This window comes from Enhydra lutris, unplaced genomic scaffold (assembly GCF_002288905.1).
Source record: "Enhydra lutris kenyoni isolate GAN:26980312 unplaced genomic scaffold, ASM228890v2 scaffoldscaffold21, whole genome shotgun sequence".
Classification (NCBI taxonomy): Eukaryota; Metazoa; Chordata; class Mammalia; order Carnivora; family Mustelidae; genus Enhydra; species Enhydra lutris.
Genome location: NW_019154105.1, coordinates 10,683,310 through 10,704,212, shown reverse-complemented (window position 1 = coordinate 10,704,212; position 20,903 = coordinate 10,683,310). Strand labels below are relative to the sequence as shown.

Sequence of the window (20,903 nt, the reverse complement as noted above, 5' to 3'; positions counted from 1 at the left end):
TGATTGTGTTTCAAAAAACCTTATTTATGAAAATAGGACATGGGCTGAATTTGGCCTGTGGAATATCTTTTGATCAGTCTTGGGTTAAACTACTCATGGCAATTTGAGACAACTTATAAGTGATAGATATAGATAATATTTATTTTTTAAGATTTTATTTATTTATTTGAGAGAAGGAGAAAGAGAGTACACATGGTGGGTGAGGAGGAACAGAGGGAGAGGGGGAAGCAGACCCCCTGCTGAGCAGGAGCCCGATGAGGGGCTTGATCTCTGGACTCCGGGATCGTGACCTGAGCTGAAGGCAGATGCTTAACTGACTGAGCCACCCAGGTGCCCCAGATATAGATAACTTTTAATAAGGCAGCATTGTTTTTAAAGCAGTCTTCCCTACAGACTAAGCTAGGATTCCTGAGAGGCAACTCAGCAATGTGCTTTGAGGTAGATTAGGAGTATTAAGATAGAGAAGCTCAATGCCTCTTAACTACATATCACAGAATAGCTCAGTTTTAAATATTAGGATTTCATGTAAATTTTACATGAAGAAGCATTTCACTGATAATTAAAATTTGAAAACTATTGGGTTATAGCAAGTGGTAACTAAAATCTGTACAGTTTCTTTTTTATGTTCCCTTTACATAGGCAAAGTGAAATGGATCTTTGAAGTAAAAATATCATTTGTACCCAAAAGTTTCTGTTTCATAGATAACAAAATGAGATATATTGGGGTAAAAGTTTTATAAATAGTATCTGTGACAATTAAATTATTAGCCATTTGTCTAAAATTTTACTTTTCAGATTTACATATATACACCATTAATAGATGAGCCATGCTTTGTCTTAATGTTTAGTTTGTTTGTGATATCAGTGCTTCCTCAAGTCCAATGGAGATAATCTTCATTGATATTAGCTTTATGGAATAAGAACACTGAAATAACACAAAAATATAGACACCTCTTCAGTGATATTCAAATAGAATTATTTATACACTAGTGTTAAACTTTTATGGGAGTGGGAAATTTCACGTATATATATCCTGAGAGATCTATGCAAGCTACCTGAAGTTTTTGTATTAAAGTCCTTAGGTGTTTTGGAAGCTAAATTGTCTGCATGATGATACATAGAATCATTTGGGGCTTACAAAATAGTGATACTGGCATTTTAGGTTGATATAAATGAGAAAACGTATCTATCATTTTTATGTACATGTGTATTGTTTTTCGCCTCATCCTGAATCTCTGTAAGAAAATCAATAAAAATTGCCTGTTGGGATTGTCTTAACACAGATTACTTTTTTGGATTATAAAGAAGGAGTCTGCTGATATTAAAATGCTGAAGTGACATTATGGTAAATTTTTGCTGATTTGAAAACAAAGAAATCTGTTACCTATTATGACCTCTAAACTTTAAATGTGTTCTGCTAAAAACATCCATATGCAGAAATCTGAAAAACAAGATGAGACATGATTAATCACCCCTCAGAAGAAGAGTTTGATAAAAGAATAATTATGTAACTCAGCTGTTTATAAGTTGAAACTAATACAGAAAAAAATATTTCAGGGAAAGATCTAGAGTTTATATTTTTATTGACTTACGTAAGCACTTTATCTTTTGAGCTCTATAAAAATATGAACTCTTTCTGGCCAGAAATCTTTCTTTTACATGTGTGATATTTTATGACTAGGGTACTTACATCAAGATAATTCATTGAATAGTAATGTATATTGATGATATGTTTGGTGTGAGATAGAACTCTTGCTCCAAAGGACAGGAGAAATTTATCTTTCCATATTTATTTGCAAGGTATTCTCAAATAACTCTTCTGTTAGCACGTGACATAATCATTAGCCTTGGACCCGAGAGGAAGTCCAAGATCACGGTACTGGCAGATTCAGTGTCCGATGAGGACTCACTTCCTGGTTCCTAGACAACCTTCTTCTCATTGCGTCTTCATATGTTAGATGAAACAAGGGAGCTCTCTGGGGTCTGTTTTATAGAGACATGAACTCATTCATGAAGGCTCCATTGTCATGACCAAATCACCTTCCAAACACTATCACATATGATTTTCAACATATTTAGGGGAACTGTAGTCTGCATCCCATTTAGTATTGGTCTCTAAGTGGCTGCAAGAGGGCATCACATTTTAGGTGAGGAAGCTCTTACATGACTGAAGGCAGTTCTCTAGAGAAGGAGGCAGGTGTGAGCTGGTGGCAACTAAAACTGAACAGCTAGGAAATGAGTACTCTGGCCTTACCCACCATGCTAGCAAAAAGATTCTCCTGCATATTAGAAACAAGAAATAGGAACAGGAGTTAGTTGCTTCAAGAAGTACCGACAACCCAATAGCAATTCATGAGATAGAAGAAAATTTGAAAATTGACCCATGAACTTGAGGTCATATAACATTGGGATAGATTAGATATCCCCCACACAACTCCATAGCCCATCACAGAGTATTCCACTACTGACTACTCATGAAGCTGACCTGGAGTCAACAAGAAAAAAAAGCTATATTTTATCAGGATATGCAATTGAAAAAGCAGGGACCATCAGCATTTTTACCATCTAATTCTGTAAACCACTAGTCTCTAGTGATTTAGAAAAGAAATAGCTCATTTGCGAAAGTGCTGAGTAAGTTCATGGTTAGCCTAATAAAGCTTTTAGAGAGCATTGACCATAGGGCCATCAACTTGAATGCAAAGAAACTGTGGACTACAAAAGAAAGTACTTTTTGAACAACAAAGGTGTTTCAGAGAGTCTCACATTTTGGATATTAGTGTGTCTCAGTTTACTCTCAGGAAGGTTGACAGGAAAGAAGGATTTTGTGGTTTGTTTTCTGTTGAACAAATGGATGATTGTAGGACTGTAGCTCAGCCTAGCTAACAGATTGCATCATTTGCATTGTATTTTCAGTCATCGCTAGCCTCCTGGCCTCCCTTATCTGTGAGTCTATTAACACTTCCTCAGGTTTCGCCCTCCAGTGGTTGCCCACCAGATGTTGGGCAGAGACTTCTAGCTAATCCCTACAGAGCCCATCAGATATCAAATGCTGCTTTTTTTGCGTGGGTGCTTTCTAGAAAAATTTTCATGTTTTTCCTCTTCAGTACCATAATGCTACCTTTGACTGGGCGTTTTTGTCAACGAAGAAGTGTTTGAAATATGGAGGAAAGCTCGTGGGGAACAACTGTGATTTTGTTCCCGATATCACACTCATGTCTTTCATCCTCTTCTTGGGCACCTACACCTCTTCTATGGCTCTGAAAAAATTCAAAACTAGCCGTTATTTTCCAACCACGGTAAGTACCTGAGCTTTAAATACCTTTCACTGAATATATACTGTATTAACAATAATACAATGTTAGAGAATTAAAAAGTCTCCTGTAATTCAGCTTTCACAATACAATTTTGTGCATACATTGATATCTAGTTTTTGTCTATGTGCATATTATGTATTTTTAATCTAATTAATGTCCAGCTTTGAAAAGACTATCAAGAATTTTGCTCACATAATTCTGTCATAAATTCTATCATAATTCTTATTGTACTGAAGGAAAAAGTGGAATGTATTCTAATATCTAAAAATGCATGAGTAAGAAAAGACCTTTTAAATCCATAGTTTTAAAGTACATAAGCAAACACTTTTCATACTAGCAAGGAATTTTGAGGTAGAATTTCTAATTCATGAGCTGTACATGTGGTAATTTAGTCGTTGAATTATGGGCTGTGGGAGTAAATTTATACCAGTATTGGTACAAGATAGGACCGTCATCTGAGCCAAAATTTTCTTCCCATAATGATGAATGCTGTAGAACAGAAAAACAGATAATTGAGCTGGGCTGTGCAGACATCCTGTCTCCCGTTAATATGCTTGGGTGAACGTAAAGTCAAAACTGTGGTTCGTGGAGAGACTACAAGATAAGACCAACATTTAGTTAATGGCATTTTGTTTTTTTACCTGCAGAGTGAAACTAAGATAATCCTTTGCTTTGCAGTTCAGTCCTCAGTGTTTAGGATGCCAGTATTTCTTAGGTTATCTTGATTATACCTGATTTTTATCAACGAGCTGCTCTTTGCAACCAGAATCTCATGAAATTTCTCCCCTTGTGTTTTGTATGGAAGGAATGGAAAGATTTTAGAAGACACCAGATAGAGTTGCTGAAATTATTCTTTCATTTCCTACGGAATGAAGCTTAATATATTCACACCTAGGAATTTTTTTGACTTTTTCTTATAAAAATTGATTTTTCTTATAAAATTGAAAATAAAAGGAAGGATTGATAATTGTTTTTAGTCTGTTTGAGCTGCTATAACAAAATACCATAGACTAGGTGGCTTATAAACCACAGAAATTTATTTCTTATGGTTCTGGAGGCTGGAAAGTCCAAGGTCAGGTACCAGCAAGGTTGAGTGACGGCCCTCCTCCTGGCTCATAGCCAGTCCCTTTTCATTATGTCCAAGCACGGAGGAAGAGTTAGGGCTCTCTGTCGGGCCTCTTTTATAAAAACACTAAACTTATTCATGAAGCTTCCACCCTTACAACCTAAGCACCTCCTGAAGGTACCACCTCCTAATACAATCTTTTTGGAGTGTTAGGATCTCAACATAAGAATTTGATGGGGGACACAACACTAAGACCATAGCAATAATGAGATGTCCCAAACTAGCTGGGCCAAGGAATGAAAAATTTTCACAAAGTGAAATGTAGAAGTATTCAACTTAATGTGTCTAAAACAGGCGCTGCAAAATGGTGGTCAACAGGCAGAATTTAGCCTATGGCCATTCTCTGTTTAGGTCATAGTTTATATAAACACACACACATGCACCCGCTTGAGGCCTTAGATGGAACCTGTATTTTTCAGGTAGTTACTGTCCTCATAACTCTCAATTATCTAAGACTTGACTGCTCTGTATGTTCAGATTAACTGCCCATCCTGGAAGATATTTGAGCTCCTAACACTAGTTCACACTCGGGAAGACATGCTAACTACATGCTAACGGTGTAGTGTTGTGTAGGCCAGATGCCTTGGGTAAAATGTCTTTGGGGATGATTTCTTCTTCCCTATTGAGGTTTTTCCTTATTAGTTATTAATTCATTAGACCTTTCTCTCTCTCTCTCTCTTTTTGGCTCACATCTTGGGAATTATCACCCTTTTTATCTCTTCCATTTGCTAAAGTCTGAAATTATATAGACATAGTAGGTGGAAAGTAGAAAATTTGTGAAGCAATTGTAAGTTGTAATTTGCAAAATAAGCTAGTTTTGACCTTAAGATGAATAAAGATCATTTCAATTGCCTATGTAGGCATCACCTTTTTCTTCCAACAAGAACTCCCAAACTGATAACAGCTCTTCAGACTTAAAGGAAATTTCCCCTTATAAGAGCCCAAGTAGTCATTTCTCAGTGTTGGTAAATGCTGCTGAAAAAGTCATCAGCATATGAAAATAGAATAATGATGGTATTCTGGTTATTCAATCCCTATGAAGAGGTTTCCTAGCATACTTTAGAATTGTGTATAGCAATCATAAAATAAGCAGGAAAAAATATATGTGATTTCTGAGGAGCTATGTTGAGGTGTATAGGCTTCAGACTGTCATCTCTCCTACTCACTTTATATTTACAGCTAAACAGTAGCAATCCATACATAAATTCATACATGCACGACTAGTAACATATTTTTCACTCTTTTATTTGCCAAAATAGTTTGGATTTAAGCTGTCATTTAGAAGGGTGGTCTCTATAGGCAGGAACCGATAGTTTAATAGATTCTTATGCTTACATATTACGTTCTACAGTTACAACTTGTATGCTTAAACAGAGTAAATTAGACAATCCTCGACTGCTGTGACAAGAATCAACCAGCTGTTACGACTTCCTCGCTCACACCAACCATTCACACAAAACAGAACACTAATGCTGGATGGCAGTACCCTTGTCATACAAAATACCCTCTTTTCCTTTAGCTGGCCCAGCCATTTGTCTTTTGCATGCTCATTTCTAAACATTTGTAGGTTAGTTCAGACTGTAAACTGCTAGAAAACTGTTTTACTTCTATAGGATTCCTCACATTGGTTAGCGCAATCCTGGACGCAGACTCAGTACTCCATCCTTGATGACTGGTGGGATGCAGTGAAGCAGAGATGAATGCTGTGTTTCATGGACAAAGTGCAGATGTGAGAACCCAGAAGCTGTAGAATGTAGTACTAGCACTGCTGTTCACTGACAGTGTTAGTTACATGGTTTTTCTTTCCACATTTGAACAGACTCATCTTCCTGTATTCCTTATCTCAGCTAATAATATCATCTATCCTCACAGCCACCCAAGATCAAAATCTCAGGATCATAATTGGTCGATCAGTGAGTCTCAGCAGGAAATAAATTATGCACTTGGATGGGATGATTTGAAAGGTCCATTAAAGCATTATTTACAAAAGTGCAGTTAGGTTTAGGGGATCCACAAGGGAGAGTGTAGTGTCCAGTACTCATAACAGTGGAGTTGTTACTATCTATCCCTGGCCCAAATGTTGTGCCAAAGGAGTGGTTGCTGGAACCCAGAAGAAGAGAAAAGGCTGGAGAAAACTGTCCTGGGAGCTGCTGTGACCTTGGACTGAGGGATGTCGCCAGCCTGAGGTAACCTCATAGCAATAAAGCCTGGGGAATAAGTACCTTGATCTCTCTTTTCCCTCTGATGGCCTTCCCACGCTGCTCCAGGCTAAACCCAGCTGGAGAGCAAGGGAACCTACTGAAGACCATGCAGGCCCATCTCCCAAAGCAAGAGCATGGTGACAAGGTGTACAAAATAGATCTGGTGTGATAAAAGGTGATATTTCTTACATTTATATAAGTTTTTTTTTTTTTTAAATCAAATTAAACTTGTCACAGTCCCCTTGACTATCCTGCTCAATTCTCTCTCCCTTATACTAACATTTCTATCCCCCTAGTTCAGTCAATGACCTAGTTCAGTCATTACCTTGGCCAAGACCAGGGTCAATTATCCATACTTTCTCTCCCCAGGAGGCTAGCGGCAATCCATCAGTATGAGCACTTGAGGTAAAAGAGTTTGCTAGCCTGCCTGTCAGGAATTTAATTTGTATATCAGGGATGTCCAGAGAGCCCTAGTGCCTAGGGGAATGTGAATGGAATACCAGCACTCCACTTCCTGTGTTCTCTGCACTCCCCATTCTTTTTAGAGGGGTTCATCAGACTGTTACCTCATATTACCCCATGCAGTTATTGGTCTGTTATATCAGCCTCAAGTTTTTGGTCAAAAAGACTTGAGGCTTTTGGCATCAGAGCTTTCTATAGGAACATGACAGCATCATCTGTGATCTTCTGTGGCACATGGCTTAGGGCATCAACCTGAAATGCTCTTCCAGAGTGCCATGCCAACAAGTGATCATATGCACGCAACAGAGATGCCACCCCCGCCTCTGTACTGGTAAAGTGGAAGCAGGAGCTTAGAGCAGGAGTGTAATTAGCAGTAGATTGTGATTAGTGGTAGTAGAACTCATAAAGCTGTAGAATCTCTGAATTAGGCGAAATTTATTGGTACTTTGATATATAGTCAAATATAGTGTGGCTGGCTGATGCATATAATTGACATGAAAATGTCTTTCTTAAGGAACCACTTAATTTCATCTTTCTCCCCCCGTTAGAATAAGTAACAGTTTTGACCTTCATGTGAATCGACATATTGGTAGGATTTCTTTTTTCTTTTCTTTTCTACTTTTCATTTTATTTTCTCCTCTTCCCTTCTCTCTCTCTGTCTCTCTTTCTTTCTTTGAAGAGAAAGAGAGAGAGGAGGGCAAAGGAAAGGGGAAAGAGAGAATCTTAAGCAGGATCCATGCCCAGCAAAGCTGGGGCTTGATTTCATAACCCTGAAATCATGGCCTGAGCAGAAATCAAGTCAGATGCTTAACCGACTGAGCCACCCAGGTGCCCCAAGATTCTTTTTTTAATATGCCTTCTGATTGCTCTTGTCAGTTAAGTAAAGTAAATTCCAGGTAACATCAACAGCTGTGACACTTTCTACACTTTATTTAGATGACACTTGAGCAGAAGGTTCTTTGATATCCTTTAAAAAAAAATCAGCATTCTATAATTAATTAGTATATTCATTCAATATTAAAAAAAAAAAAATACCGGGGCACCTGGGTGGCTCAGTGGGTTGAAGCCTCTGCCTTTGGCTCAGGTCACGATCCCAGGATCCTGGGATCGAGGTCCGCATCGGGCTCTCTGCTCAGCGGGAAGCCTGCTTCCCTTCCTCTCTCTCTGCCTGCCCCTCTGTCTACTTGTGATCTCTGTCTGTCAAATAAATAAATAAAATCTTTAAAAAAAATACCATGACCCTAATGTGTGCTTAATACAATACTAGGATACAAAGACAGGTAATTCATGCGCCTGGCCTCTAGTAGGAACTAAGTATATATTTGTTGAGTAAGTTAGATTTTTGGGTTTTCAAATGAGTGTGACTCGTTTTGATTCTTCTGCTCCATTCACGCTTACTGTCTTTTGTGGAATCACACTTTGATGCTTTCCTGTGTCCTAAGTATATGGTGGTCTTTGAGGAACTGGCTTTATGGATGAGAATAAAAGTACAGGACTTCAGGGATTTCAACAGAAATATAATGAGCATTATAGTTAGGTGACACATTTAGTTTTTATCCATGTGAAACACAGTCTAGAGTTCCACAATTTGCTTTATTTCCATGACTTATAGTTGACATTTTGGCCTGTGACAGTTCTATTAAAGTTGGATGTATTTAGTTGGTAAACAATTCTTTATAAGAATCAGGTGACATCCCTATTTGTTTTCTTTTTCTTCCAGAAACTCTCTGGTGAATGGGAAAAACTATCAAATTAAAACAAATAACGTATCCAAAAATTAGGAAGAAATAAAGGGCATGTATTCTCTGTCCTATTCTAGTGTTAGTAATGCTGGGTAACATCTGGCTGGTTCTTACAGAAACAGCAGACCACATCATTGCATTGAAACTAATTCAGAAAATAACTTTGTTGTCAGTGAAGGTGAATCAGGTTTTCAAATTCTTGTATTATTTTGTACCAATATAATTTTCAAAGTCAAATTTGTTTAATCCAAAATTGATTTTTGTATTTTTTTCTTAAGAGTGCAAAGGGATATTTGATTATAAGCCCAACTCAACCTCTTAAACATTTAACAAAGTTTATAAATACTTCAGTTCATATGGATATACGACAAAAAAGGCAGCCATCCTGAAATGAGCCCTAGGAAAAATAAGGTTGGGAGCACTGATCAACGAAGTGTTTTTTGAGAGCTTTTAATGGTGGCACTCAAGCAGTCTATGGACACTAATTTTGACCCTGGTACTTTGTGGTCCTAAACACTTTCAGCTTACTTGCCAATCATAGAAAAGTCATCAGCATTGAAATCCATTCCTTAACACAAAATGGCCTCCTGCTCCATTTCCAGATTGTCTCATTTATACATATGACTTAATTATTCTATTTAAAACTTCAATTTTTATACCTTAATATAATTATAAAATCACCTTTCTTCTTAACTCTTCTTTCTTTTTTTAAGATAATGTATTTATTTTAGAGACAGAGCAAGCTGTGCAGTGCGGGAGAAAGGCAGAGGGAGAGAGGGAATCTCAGATTCCCACTGAGTGCAACGCCGAGGTGGGGCTCAATTCCCCACCTGAGCCAAAATCAAGAGTTGGATGCTTAACTGACTGAGCCACTCAGGCACCCCTGAACATTTTATTTATTTTCAAAAAATTTTTATTTTAATTTTTTAAATTTATTTGACAGAAAGACAGGAGAAAGGGAACACAAGCAAGAGGAATGTGAAAGGGAAAAGCAGGCTTTCTGTGGAACAGGGAGCCTGATAGGGGCTTGATCCCAGGACCCTGGGATCATGACCTGGGCCCAAGGCAGATGCTTAACCCACTGAACCACCCAGGCACCCCTGGAACTCTTTATTATAATGTTTTTGGGGGAATATATCAAAAGATCCTATTAGAGAGCCAAGAAATTTTGATAATTGGGTCTTAATCATTGCCTTTTAGTGTTAGGACTTCAAATACCATCTAGTCCAGTACTGTCTCTTACTCCTGACAAAGGAGTCATCTGTGGGCTGCTTGAAGGCCTCCTAGAACAGGAACTCATATCTCTGAAGGCATTCCTAATAGAAACACAGATCTTCCCTGCCACAGCTTCTGTCTGCGGGGTCTGCCCTCGCCCTTGGAAGCTACACTGAACAAGTCAGTCATTCTTCCCTGTGACAGATTTCACATAATTGAAGACAGGTCTCCCAACAACTTCTTGAGGCCTACCATCATTTTTTATGCAGTGTTTTTCAGAATCCTATTCCTCTGGTTACCCATCTCTGGATCAGCTCCATATTTTCACTTTCTACTTAGAATATAGTGGCCAGATTGAGACACAGCATGTCCCATAGGATTTGATCATTTGCTTCTGGCATACACTTACTAGGTTTTTTTGTTCTGCTGCTCAGTTTTGAAGCAGGATGCAGGAAGAGGCCCAAGTGGGCTGAAGTCTCACTAGCATTCCTGCTCAAAGACTTCGTAGGCCTACTCCCCTCTGTTCCATGCTTGGAAAAACAATTTTTTTAAAGGTAGACTTCCATCGGGAAGCTCTAAGCACCACCCAGAGGAAGTGCCCAATCCAATTCCCTTCTTTGTTCCCTGGATCTCTGACTCTAGAATTCACAGCATTAAAATCCTGGAGCCTAAATCAGACTTTCCTTTTATTGAATTCTAACTATAGTGGGTATTATTGATTCAAAGTACAGCATATTATGATTGCTATACTGATATCAATGCTTGTTTCTTTTATAGTGCTCTGCTTGGACTGGTGGAGGGGGATCAAATTTCAAAATTCTCATGGTATTTTGTGCCTTTTCATGGTTGCCAAAAGGCACATATTTGTCTGGTATACTTTTTCTCTTCTACAATAAATGCTTTTTTCCACTGTTGTTTAGCAGTTTCCAAGCACCAGCGTCGTGAGAGGAATTGACATCATGAATTCATTTTTTATCGAGAACCCACAGGGTGCCTGCTGCTGTCCTTGTCTCTGTAACAGCCCCATCCATTGAGAGCTGCTCCGCAGGCCCACAGCCTTTCCCTGCTTAACTTAGGAGCAGCTGCTGCCCTCACAAAGTGAAAACCAAATGTCCTTTGGGCTTCAGAGAAACCAAATTCATTTTTTTCTCCTGTAAATGAACTAGCTTCTCCCTGCTGGTGTCTCCATGATTAGGACTCTCTTAATAATTAATAAGTACCATCCTTCATGAAGAGTCTGTTTATAGTAGTTTATTAGGTTGGTTTTGCCCCAGAACAAGAAAACAAACAGTGTATGGTTATTTGAACTTCTCTTCCCATCCGTGTAATTTCTTTTTTGCTTTGATAGTTTAAATATGTAAGCTTGTTTCTTAGTGTTTCTTATTAGATTAGTTGAGATACTTGATAATTAATTTTGTAGAGAACAGAAATTTTTTTTTCCTCGTCATTCTTATAATTAAAAAAATGGTAAATAAAAATAAAAGTGCTCAAAACCAGTTGATATAAAAGGATCTTAGTTGAAACACACGTTTTTTTTGCCTTATTCATGGATGGAGGTAGGAATTTTCTTACATTTTAGCACATCTGTATACCATTAAAAAATAAACCCTTTTTTTTTTTTTTTTTGTAGTGAGCCCTTGCTGTATATGAGTTGTCTTAATTTGTGTTTCACTCAGATTGTCATAGTTTATATTCCTAGGATATTGAAGTTTGAATCTGGAGGGACTTAGTGTTTGGCTGGAAGGACATCCACAAGTTGGACAGACACAAGTCTGTCCAAGCTAGATTTGAAATCTCCCGAAACCACAGGATTAAGTACAAAATCTTGTGGAAGCAGATTTCTCATGAAAACTTTGGCACTTCTAATCATTACCAAGAAGAGCTAGAAGGGAATTAGCAACTATGGGTTTCTAATTTGATTTCTTTATTTATATGTTGGCACATAAAAGGTTGTTGTTTTGGAGTTGTTGAAAGAGCTCAAGTTTGATAAAAATGGAAAGTAAAATAAACAGAATACATGAAGGGAAATTCATGTATTTTTTTTTTTCTAAATGTGTTTGGAAATGTGAGAAGGACCTCAAGAGAGTGATTCTTATCTCCTTAAAGTCAAAGCTCTTGTTCACAGGTCCTAGAGTGTATCTAATAAAAGCTATATTTACTGAGCACTTGACATTTTTAGGGTACTTTATAGTTCTACTGTCAGTTTTCCCTTGTTCAAATTAAAGTTTAATTTTAGTATAGGGTAAGAGTTGAACAGTCTACTAAAATAGCACCCTTACCTGCCTTCTCCAATTACAGGATTTGGAGTTGAATACAGAAGTATTCTGGGAAAAATCAATTTCCTTACTATGAAGTTTAAACTGGATCTAGTATCTTAGAAATGCATGTCTGATCATAAACACTCTCCAGGAGTGATTTCTGCTGTAACTGAACTGTACTATACAGTTTAAGGAAAAGGAAGGGGAAATAGAAGTGAGTGTTTTATATGGAACATATCACCCTGGTTGTGATTTTTAATGAGGTTAAGCAATATTACTAACAAAGTAGCTTTTCCCCCCATAAATTTAAAGAAGTGTTGTCCTAAATCTTATTAATATTTGTCTCTTAAGCTAGTTTTACACTATAAATATACATAAGTGCCACATTTGACAAGAATACCATTGCTGAGGATTTCTTCCAAATACATGGTATTTCATCCACACACACACATATATATATATATTATATTTCTTCCACAAATATATATCATGTGTATTAGTTAGGTAAACTGATAACTAAAATAGATTATTTATTTTAGTTTCCTATGGCTGGTATGTCAAATTATTACAAATATGAGGGCTTAAAACAACATAAGTTTATTGTCTTAAGATCTGGAGGTCAGAAGCTAAAATGGTCCTCAGTGCTCTAAAGTCCAGGTGTTGACAGGGCTGTGTCTTTTCAGGAGGCTCTGGGAGAGAATATATTCCCTTGCCTTTTTCAGCTTGTAGAGCCTGCCACATTCCTTGGCTCATGGCCCCTTCCTCCATCTTCAAAGCCAGCAATGACCAGTTGAGTCTTTCTCACAGTGCATCACTGTGACACCGACTCTTCTGCTTCCCCTTTTCATTTATGAGAATGCTGGTGATTACATTGGACCTACCACAATAATCTTGGGTCATTTCCCCAATCTCAAGGTCATCTGATTAGCAACCTTAATTCTGTATGTGTACTAATTCCTCCTAATCACACAACATTACATATTCATAGGTTCCAGGAAATAGGATATTTATTTACATCCTTAAGGGGACATTATTTTGCCTACCACACAATCTGACCTGAATTTTAACATGACTATTCTGGGTTACCTGACAATGTACTGAAGGGAGGCGGGCAAGTGTAGAATCAGGAAGATAAGATAAGAAGCAGGAAACCACAGGCGATAAAATGGTACCTTGGACAGGAGAGCAGTGGAGGTGGTGAGAAGTGACAGCATCCTGAAAGGTAATTTGCTGACCTATGAGATGTAGGATATGACAGAGAGAAGAGTTATGCGGGTCGTTCAAAGTTTTTGGCCTTAGCCTTAGAAAAAAATTAATGGCCATTAATTAAGATGGAGAGAACTACAGGTTTAGGACTTCAGTGTTCAGTTTAGGCAAGGGTAAGAATTAATCTAATGTCCCAGGTGTTTGGTAGTGATTCTAGTCATAGAGGTCTGTTCCCTTGCAGGGCCAGAGGTATAAGGCCCCCTGGGGCTTTCTACCAGGGAATTGAAGATTGATTCATTTGCTACCTTCAACTTCCCTTCTGTTTATGAGAAAGAGGAGCACTGTCTTTTTCATAACTATTCCCCCCTTTTGAACAAATTCTAGCATGTCTAAATTGTCAACAAATTGGATTTACTGGATAAGGACTGGGAGGGTGATAAAAAAGAGAGAGAGAACTTCTTTTTTGCCTTTGCAAAAAGACCTCTGGTCTTCCCATGATTTATAACCTACTGGACTGGAGAGATTGTTGTAACATCTTATTATATTCTTGAACCTGTTTCATATGACCATCTTTGCCAGACCATTCTGAACTGCCTGTGTCAACACTTACTTGCACAAAGCTTAAGAGATGGGAGTTTCCCCCCAGTACTGAGCCCTGGGAAACATCCTTTTTCTGCAGGGATTCCAAATACTTCCAACCAAAATTAGCTGAGTGGCAGTTCCATATTATTACTGGGCTTTTATATCTTGTTTCTTGGAATTGATGATCCCTTCTAAAGACCTCCTGATGGTAGATTATTTAGTTATTCCAGTTGTTTCTGCAGCCAAAGAGGTCTCATGGAATGTGAAATAATAACAGTTAACATATATTAGGAGAGTTTATTATGTTCCAGATGTTATGTTAAGCACTTTCATGGCTTATCTTATTTAATTCTTTATAATGCACTGGTGAGGTTGTAGGGATTATTTTGGCTACATTTTGCAGATGGAGTCATTGAAGCTAAGAAAGGTTAGATATTTACAGATAGGAAACAAATGTGCTGGAGATCCAACCCAGAAACTATATTCCAACCCGGAAACCTGCTGCACTCTATTTTTCTCCCCAGATTGATCCCTGCCCTCTTTTTGTGCTTGACATTATTGTGTAATCGATGTTAATTTGCCCCTAACATAGCCCATAGCTGGCTTTCTGCTTCTTCTGTGTACCCTTAAGAGAGCTAAGCGTAGCAGAACCCAGCCCTTCAAAAGGGAAAGGAGCTCCTAGCCAACAGGGCCTCTTTGATCTTGCTGCTGGTTAGGACCCAAGGCTCCTGGCACTGGGCAGCAGTCAAGAAGAGAGCATGATGATGGCCTTCAACATATCCACTTGCCAAGTACTTGCGTTCCTCAGTTCCGTTTCTACCGAACATCTGACTTCAGTAGTCTACCCCCACAGAACTGTGTAGGTACTCAGCCCCTGCCTGATCTCTTCATCCAGTGGTACCAGACTCTGACTGCTCACTCTGAGGAAACTTCACCACTGCTGAGTCCACCCTGATTTGCTTAGAAGCAGGCTGCCTTGGGTATGCGACCTTCACGAGGACATGGACTGTGTCTGTGTTGTTCACTGGGGTAGCCCTAGCACCAATCAGAGTATAAGGCATTGGGTAAATTCTGTGCAGTGATCAGATTACACACCGCCATGTGCATGTACTTACGGGGACACAGATATCTCTGCTCTAGTGGGGCTCCGAGGCCATTGTCAGGGCCACTGGATCCCACAGTGGAGCTGCCAGTAGTCCCATGCTCCCCTGCTGACTCTGAAATGACCATCCTGCACCCACTGCATTAGAGAAGTTTGGGTTTAATGCTGCAGCCCATAAACGCCGGCCCTTGTCTTGACCAGAGGCAGATACTTTGGAAGCTTCAAGTTTGTCAACTGGTGGCAGCTACACTTAAGAGATGGTGGACAAGAGATGCCCCACATACAAGAGACGTTAAGCACTAGCCTACAGTGAAAAATATTTTCTTTGACAAAGGTAGTGACGTCATCACATTTCTCTCTTCCATCATCTCTGAGGTCTTGAGTCCACTCAGTCACCTAGAACTTGTAACCCCTCTCCTGCTAGATTCGCTGTCTTTTCAGATTACTTCATGGAATTATCTTGCTCTGTACACACAGTGCTATTTCCCAAATAATAAACAGAAATCTTTATTTTTGTGTAGATTTTTACAGTGTGCCGTGAGATTTCATCCTTACGTACGTATCCTTGTGCTGCATACAGGAAGAGTGTTTGTACAGTATTTCAGGAATGTATTATCTGTGATTCCCTTCCCCTGCCTACACACACACACACACACACACACTCACTCTGATCTGTCCTGTGTAGATTATGTCTGGTCGGATGAGAAACTGATGCAAAATCAATTTGAAAAATAATCTCTCTGCAGTGAGACACCTCCTTTAATTTGCTGGTGATGCGTTACTGTAAACTGCTCGCCAATGCAGAATACTTTGCTCATTTCCAACACAGGCAAATATATTGACCTGGTGCTAAAAGGTCCCTGGTTTCTTTTTTATTTTTTTCAGGCAAGAAAACTGATCAGTGACTTTGCCATTATCCTGTCCATTCTCATCTTTTGTGTAATAGATGCCCTGGTAGGTGTGGATACTCCGAAACTAATTGTGCCAAACGAATTCAAGGTAGGTGAACTTCTGCTTTGGGTCATTCCTGGGATGCTATGGCTTTCTTTCCCTGTTATATTTTGTTGTATGTTTTTGAGTTGGTTTTGTATGATTATCTATTTATTTCAGAAGTGGTCTTTTGCTAGGCATGTGTATACACTTTGTCTATTTCTTCACTAAAATCTAATGCCTGATTAGGATCAAGTGCAAGGTTCACATTATACTGATTTTTATTGAAAAATACAAACTCTGCTTTATATTTTTAGAGTATTTAAGATAAGCTAAAGTATTTCCATACAACTTATCACCTTGATCCGTATAGTAATTCTAGGATGTAATGTAACTATCATCATCTTGATTTGATGAAATTGATGCTGGAACTTATAAAGATTAAGGGAAATGCCCAAGATTATATTACTTATTCAGTGCTCTTTTCCTGCTACCAAACTACCTGCCATGTACACACATTTGTGTGTAAAGTGCATTTTAATTATTACAAAGAAGATACAGGAATTATTCATTTTATAGATCTGTTGGTATGTGCAGGCCTAATGGGTAAAATTCACATTTCAGTCATTCTTACATGCCCCTTTGTAATTTTTCATTATGTCTTCCACTTGTTTTGTAGAACACTACTCACCTCTCTCTCTCCATCATTGAGACTATACACTTGCTAAGAAAAATTAAACTAACTGCAGTTTTAGCTTAATAACTACTTAATGAGGAAGGGGTATCTATGGTATAACAAACTATTTGTTGCACTGTCTCTGCCCTCTCATACTCATTAGCAAAGATAAGTTTTCAATCATTCAGTGATTAGTTCACTTAAATTAATATTTATTGAATGTTTGCTTTGAGCTAGGCTCTTTATAGGGGGTTTGAAATGCACTGATGAACAAGAGAAAGTTCCTTCCCTTCCCAGTTCTCAACCTGATAAAGGTAGTAAGATGTGTATAGATTCAGTGATGTAGTTATGAGCAAAAGGGGATGGAAGACAGAAATATCTTCAGAGAAGTGACTTTCTTGATAGTAAATGTGGAGATAGTAAATGTTTTGGTTTATTTGCATTATTTAGCATTAGGAAAAGGAAAGGAAAAAAAAAATCTTTTTCCATGTAGTACAGATGTATGATCTGACAGAGGATAGATGGAGAACTGGAAAAACAATTATATTTTTCATTTTTGGTAATATTTCTGAGGATTTAACCAGTTATTCTGGCTCTTTTTCCATATGTATAAGAAAGACAGGAGTATTTAAACAAGTTCAATTATAGCATATACAAATATCTATCTTATATTCTGTGAAACAATTACGATTTGACAGTAGTAGAAACGACTTCAGTATAATTGCCAAAATTCATGGCCAAAATTCAATGTCATTTTGTCATTTTTTTGCCTGTGTCTTTACTATTTGAGTTTTTCTTATGGTGCCTCTTAACTTAAATCAGTCTTGCATCTTGAGTCCTTATCTTAGATCATCCTAAATGCACAAAATGGCATTTACCTATTTCCCTTCAGCCTATATTCTTACTCTCCTTCATTTAAAATACTGCCTTAAAATGACCACCTTCAGGAAGTTTTTGGTGACTAATCTTTGTTTAACCTCTAAGTAAGACTGCTTCTGTTTTTGAATATGTTGTCTCTTCAGAAATAAAATTGTATCTTTCCCATTGATTTTTCACCAAATAGTATGTTTTAATATTACTTCGAAAATGTTCTCTCTCTTCTTCAAGCCAACAAGTCCAAACCGAGGTTGGTTTGTTCCACCATTTGGAGGAAACCCCTGGTGGGTGTACCTTGCAGCTGCTATCCCTGCTTTGTTGGTCACCATTCTGATTTTCATGGACCAGCAAATCACAGCTGTGATCGTGAACAGGAAAGAACACAAACTCAAGGTAAATGTTCATAACAGTGGTCATTATTGCCTCCTACTTTCTTTATAGTACTTGAAAATACTAATTGATTCAAAACCAAGACAACTTTTGTGAGAGTTAGATTATAGCTAATATTTCCGACTTGGCAGAGTCACAGATCACTTTGTGTTGACGCATGTCCTTGATGTAATATTTCAGGAAGACCTCATTTAAATCTGAAAAAGTTGAAATCATATTTCCTTCACCACCAAAGAGGACAATATAAACTGTTTACTACTCAGCCACTGTCATCCTACATCTGATTTTAATGTGGTAACTGTCCTTAATGAAGATAATGACAAATACTTTTTCTGAGACTGTTCAGATAAAAGCATGTTTGTTTTTATTCTGTTGACTTGGTGAGTTACAGTAATAGATTTTCTGTTGTTGAGCCAACATTACAACCTGGTAGAATATAGTTTCTTTTATACATAGTTTTTATATCTTTATGTATAATTATTACATAGTTATGTAATATATAATATACAGTGTTTTATATATGTATATATTATGGATTTTTGCATCTATGTTCATGAGTAACATTGGCCCATGGATTTTCTTTCTTATAGTGTCCCTGTCTGATTTTGGTGTCAGGAATATATTATCCTTATAAAATGATCTGGGGAGTGTTTTTCCTCCTATTCCACTTCTATTCCATTCTCTGAAGTAGAGCACAATATTCTCTTTATTATATGTAACATGCCAATTATCTTTTCTGTGAATGATCAAACATGCTTATAAAACTATCTGGGCTGAGTAGTTTTTGGGTGGAACTTTTAAAAACTGATGATCAAAATGTTCTGATGAGGAATAACATGGAGGACATTAGGAGAAGGAAAGGAAAAGTGAATTGGGGAGATTGGTGGGGGAAATGAACCATGAAAGACTGTGGACTCTGAGAAACAAACTGAGGGTTTTGGAGGGGAGGAGGGAAGGGGGTTTGGTGAGTCTGGTGGTCGGTATTAAGGAGGGCACGTATTGCATGGAGCACTGGGTGTGGTGCATAAACAATGACTCTTGGAACACTGAAAAAGAATAAAAATAATGTTCTGATGATTATAAAACATTCATAATTACTATTTTTCTATTTTAGAAACTTTTCTGTATTTTGTTCCAGTTCCCAATATTTTCAAATTTATTGATATGTTGTTTATAGTATTCTCTTTTGTTATTTTTCTAATCCGAACCTGTTACTTTTCACTTTAAATCCTAATGTTATTGATTTGTGCTTATCATTTTTCTTGATCTATCTAGCCTGTCGTCTGTCAGTTTTATTAGTCTTTTTTCAAGGAAACAGTTTTTTACTACATTCGATTTTTTTGTACTGTCACATTGTTTTCTGTTACTATTTATTTGTTTTGAAACCATTTTAAGTACATCCACATTTGTATGTAGTTTATCTTTTCAGTGATTTGGACTTTTTATGTCACTCTCTTTGTTTCTAGTAATGCTTTTTGTCTTAAAGCTTATTTTACTTTGTTCTAATAAAGCTAGGGTAACTTAATTTTCACTTATCTGATATGTATTTTTCTGTTCTTTTACTTTCAGTATGCATTGTGTCCCATGTCTCCTTGGAAATAACACATAGGATCCATTTTTGCAGTCTTTTCTCTTGACTAAAACATTTAATCTGTTTAAATGGATAGTGACAACTAAAAGATTTGGATTCATTTTTACCATATTATTTTTGCTTTCTACCTGCCTAACTTTCTCTGTATTCTTTCTCTTTTATTCTCCTTTCTTGCCCTCTTTTAGGTTGATACAGTTTTATTTTTTTATTGTCTTCAATCTAACTTGTTTTCTGTTAGTTTGGAAGTTAAACATTTTATCTTTTCTCTTAGTGATTATGTTGTATATTTTAATATGCATTTTTAAGTTCTGAAGCTAGTCAGCATGTTTATCTTTCTGCTGAAATACACTAATGGCTAAAGAATGCTTTAATGTTGATATTCCTTCCTGAGTTATATGTTGTTATTACCAGATTTGATTGCTATCTGGATTTAAAAATACAGTTAGACATGGTCAGTGTTTTTAGAATTATATACAGGTTTACCATTTTCTTTGCTCATTTTCACTCTCTCTCTCTCTCTTTTTTTTTTTTTTTTCATTTCAGACCTTCCATTTTCAAATATTTTTCTTTAGACTGAATTATTTCCTTTAAATAGTTCTTACTAGACTTGTGAAATTTTTTCTGTAGAGATCTTTGTTTGGGTGGTAAACTCTTCATTTCTGTTTGACTGAAAATGCTTTTGTTTCACCCTCATTCTTGAAAGATAGTTTCTCTGGATATATAACTATAGGTTGAAAGCTCTTTTTTTCAGCATGTAGAAGCTATTTTCCATTATTTCTGACTTTCATAAAAGTGAACTATCAGTATAATTTTCATTCCTTTGTAAGTAATTATTCTTGTCTTTTGGATGCTTTTATCATTCTTCTCTTGTGTCTTTATTCTGGAGTTTCACTATAACTTGTATTAGCATAGATTTCTTTTTATTATGTGTTGGATAATTGGGTTTCCAGTCTTATATTAATTATTAGATTATTGAATCTTCTTGTCTTTTATCAGTTGTGGAATATTGTGTCTGACTCTTTCAAGCTCTAATACTTTATCCTGGAATTCTGAGTAGAAATTTTATTGTATATCCGCATCTTGTGCTCTACTTCTGTTAATCTGTTTTTGGTTTTGGGGTTTTTATTTTTGTTTTTGTTTTACATTTCCTGCCTTTTGGTCTCTGTGTTATATTTTGGGTAATTTCTTCAGATCTTTCTCTTTATTAAACTCTTTATTCTGTTGGTTCTATT

At 37.1% G+C, this 20,903-nt stretch overlaps 1 protein-coding gene across 1 annotated transcript in view; it reads left to right on the top strand.

The window, feature by feature from the left end:
• Positions 1–20,903, top strand: part of LOC111148909 (solute carrier family 4 member 4) — a 348,265-nt gene that overhangs the window by 295,252 nt on the left and 32,110 nt on the right. Inside the window, exons 16-18 of the mRNA XM_022505690.1 lie at positions 3,105–3,296; positions 16,094–16,207; positions 17,922–18,083. Coding sequence (XP_022361398.1) covers positions 3,105–3,296; positions 16,094–16,207; positions 17,922–18,083 — 468 coding nt within the window. The remainder of the gene's footprint in view (positions 1–3,104; positions 3,297–16,093; positions 16,208–17,921; positions 18,084–20,903) is intronic.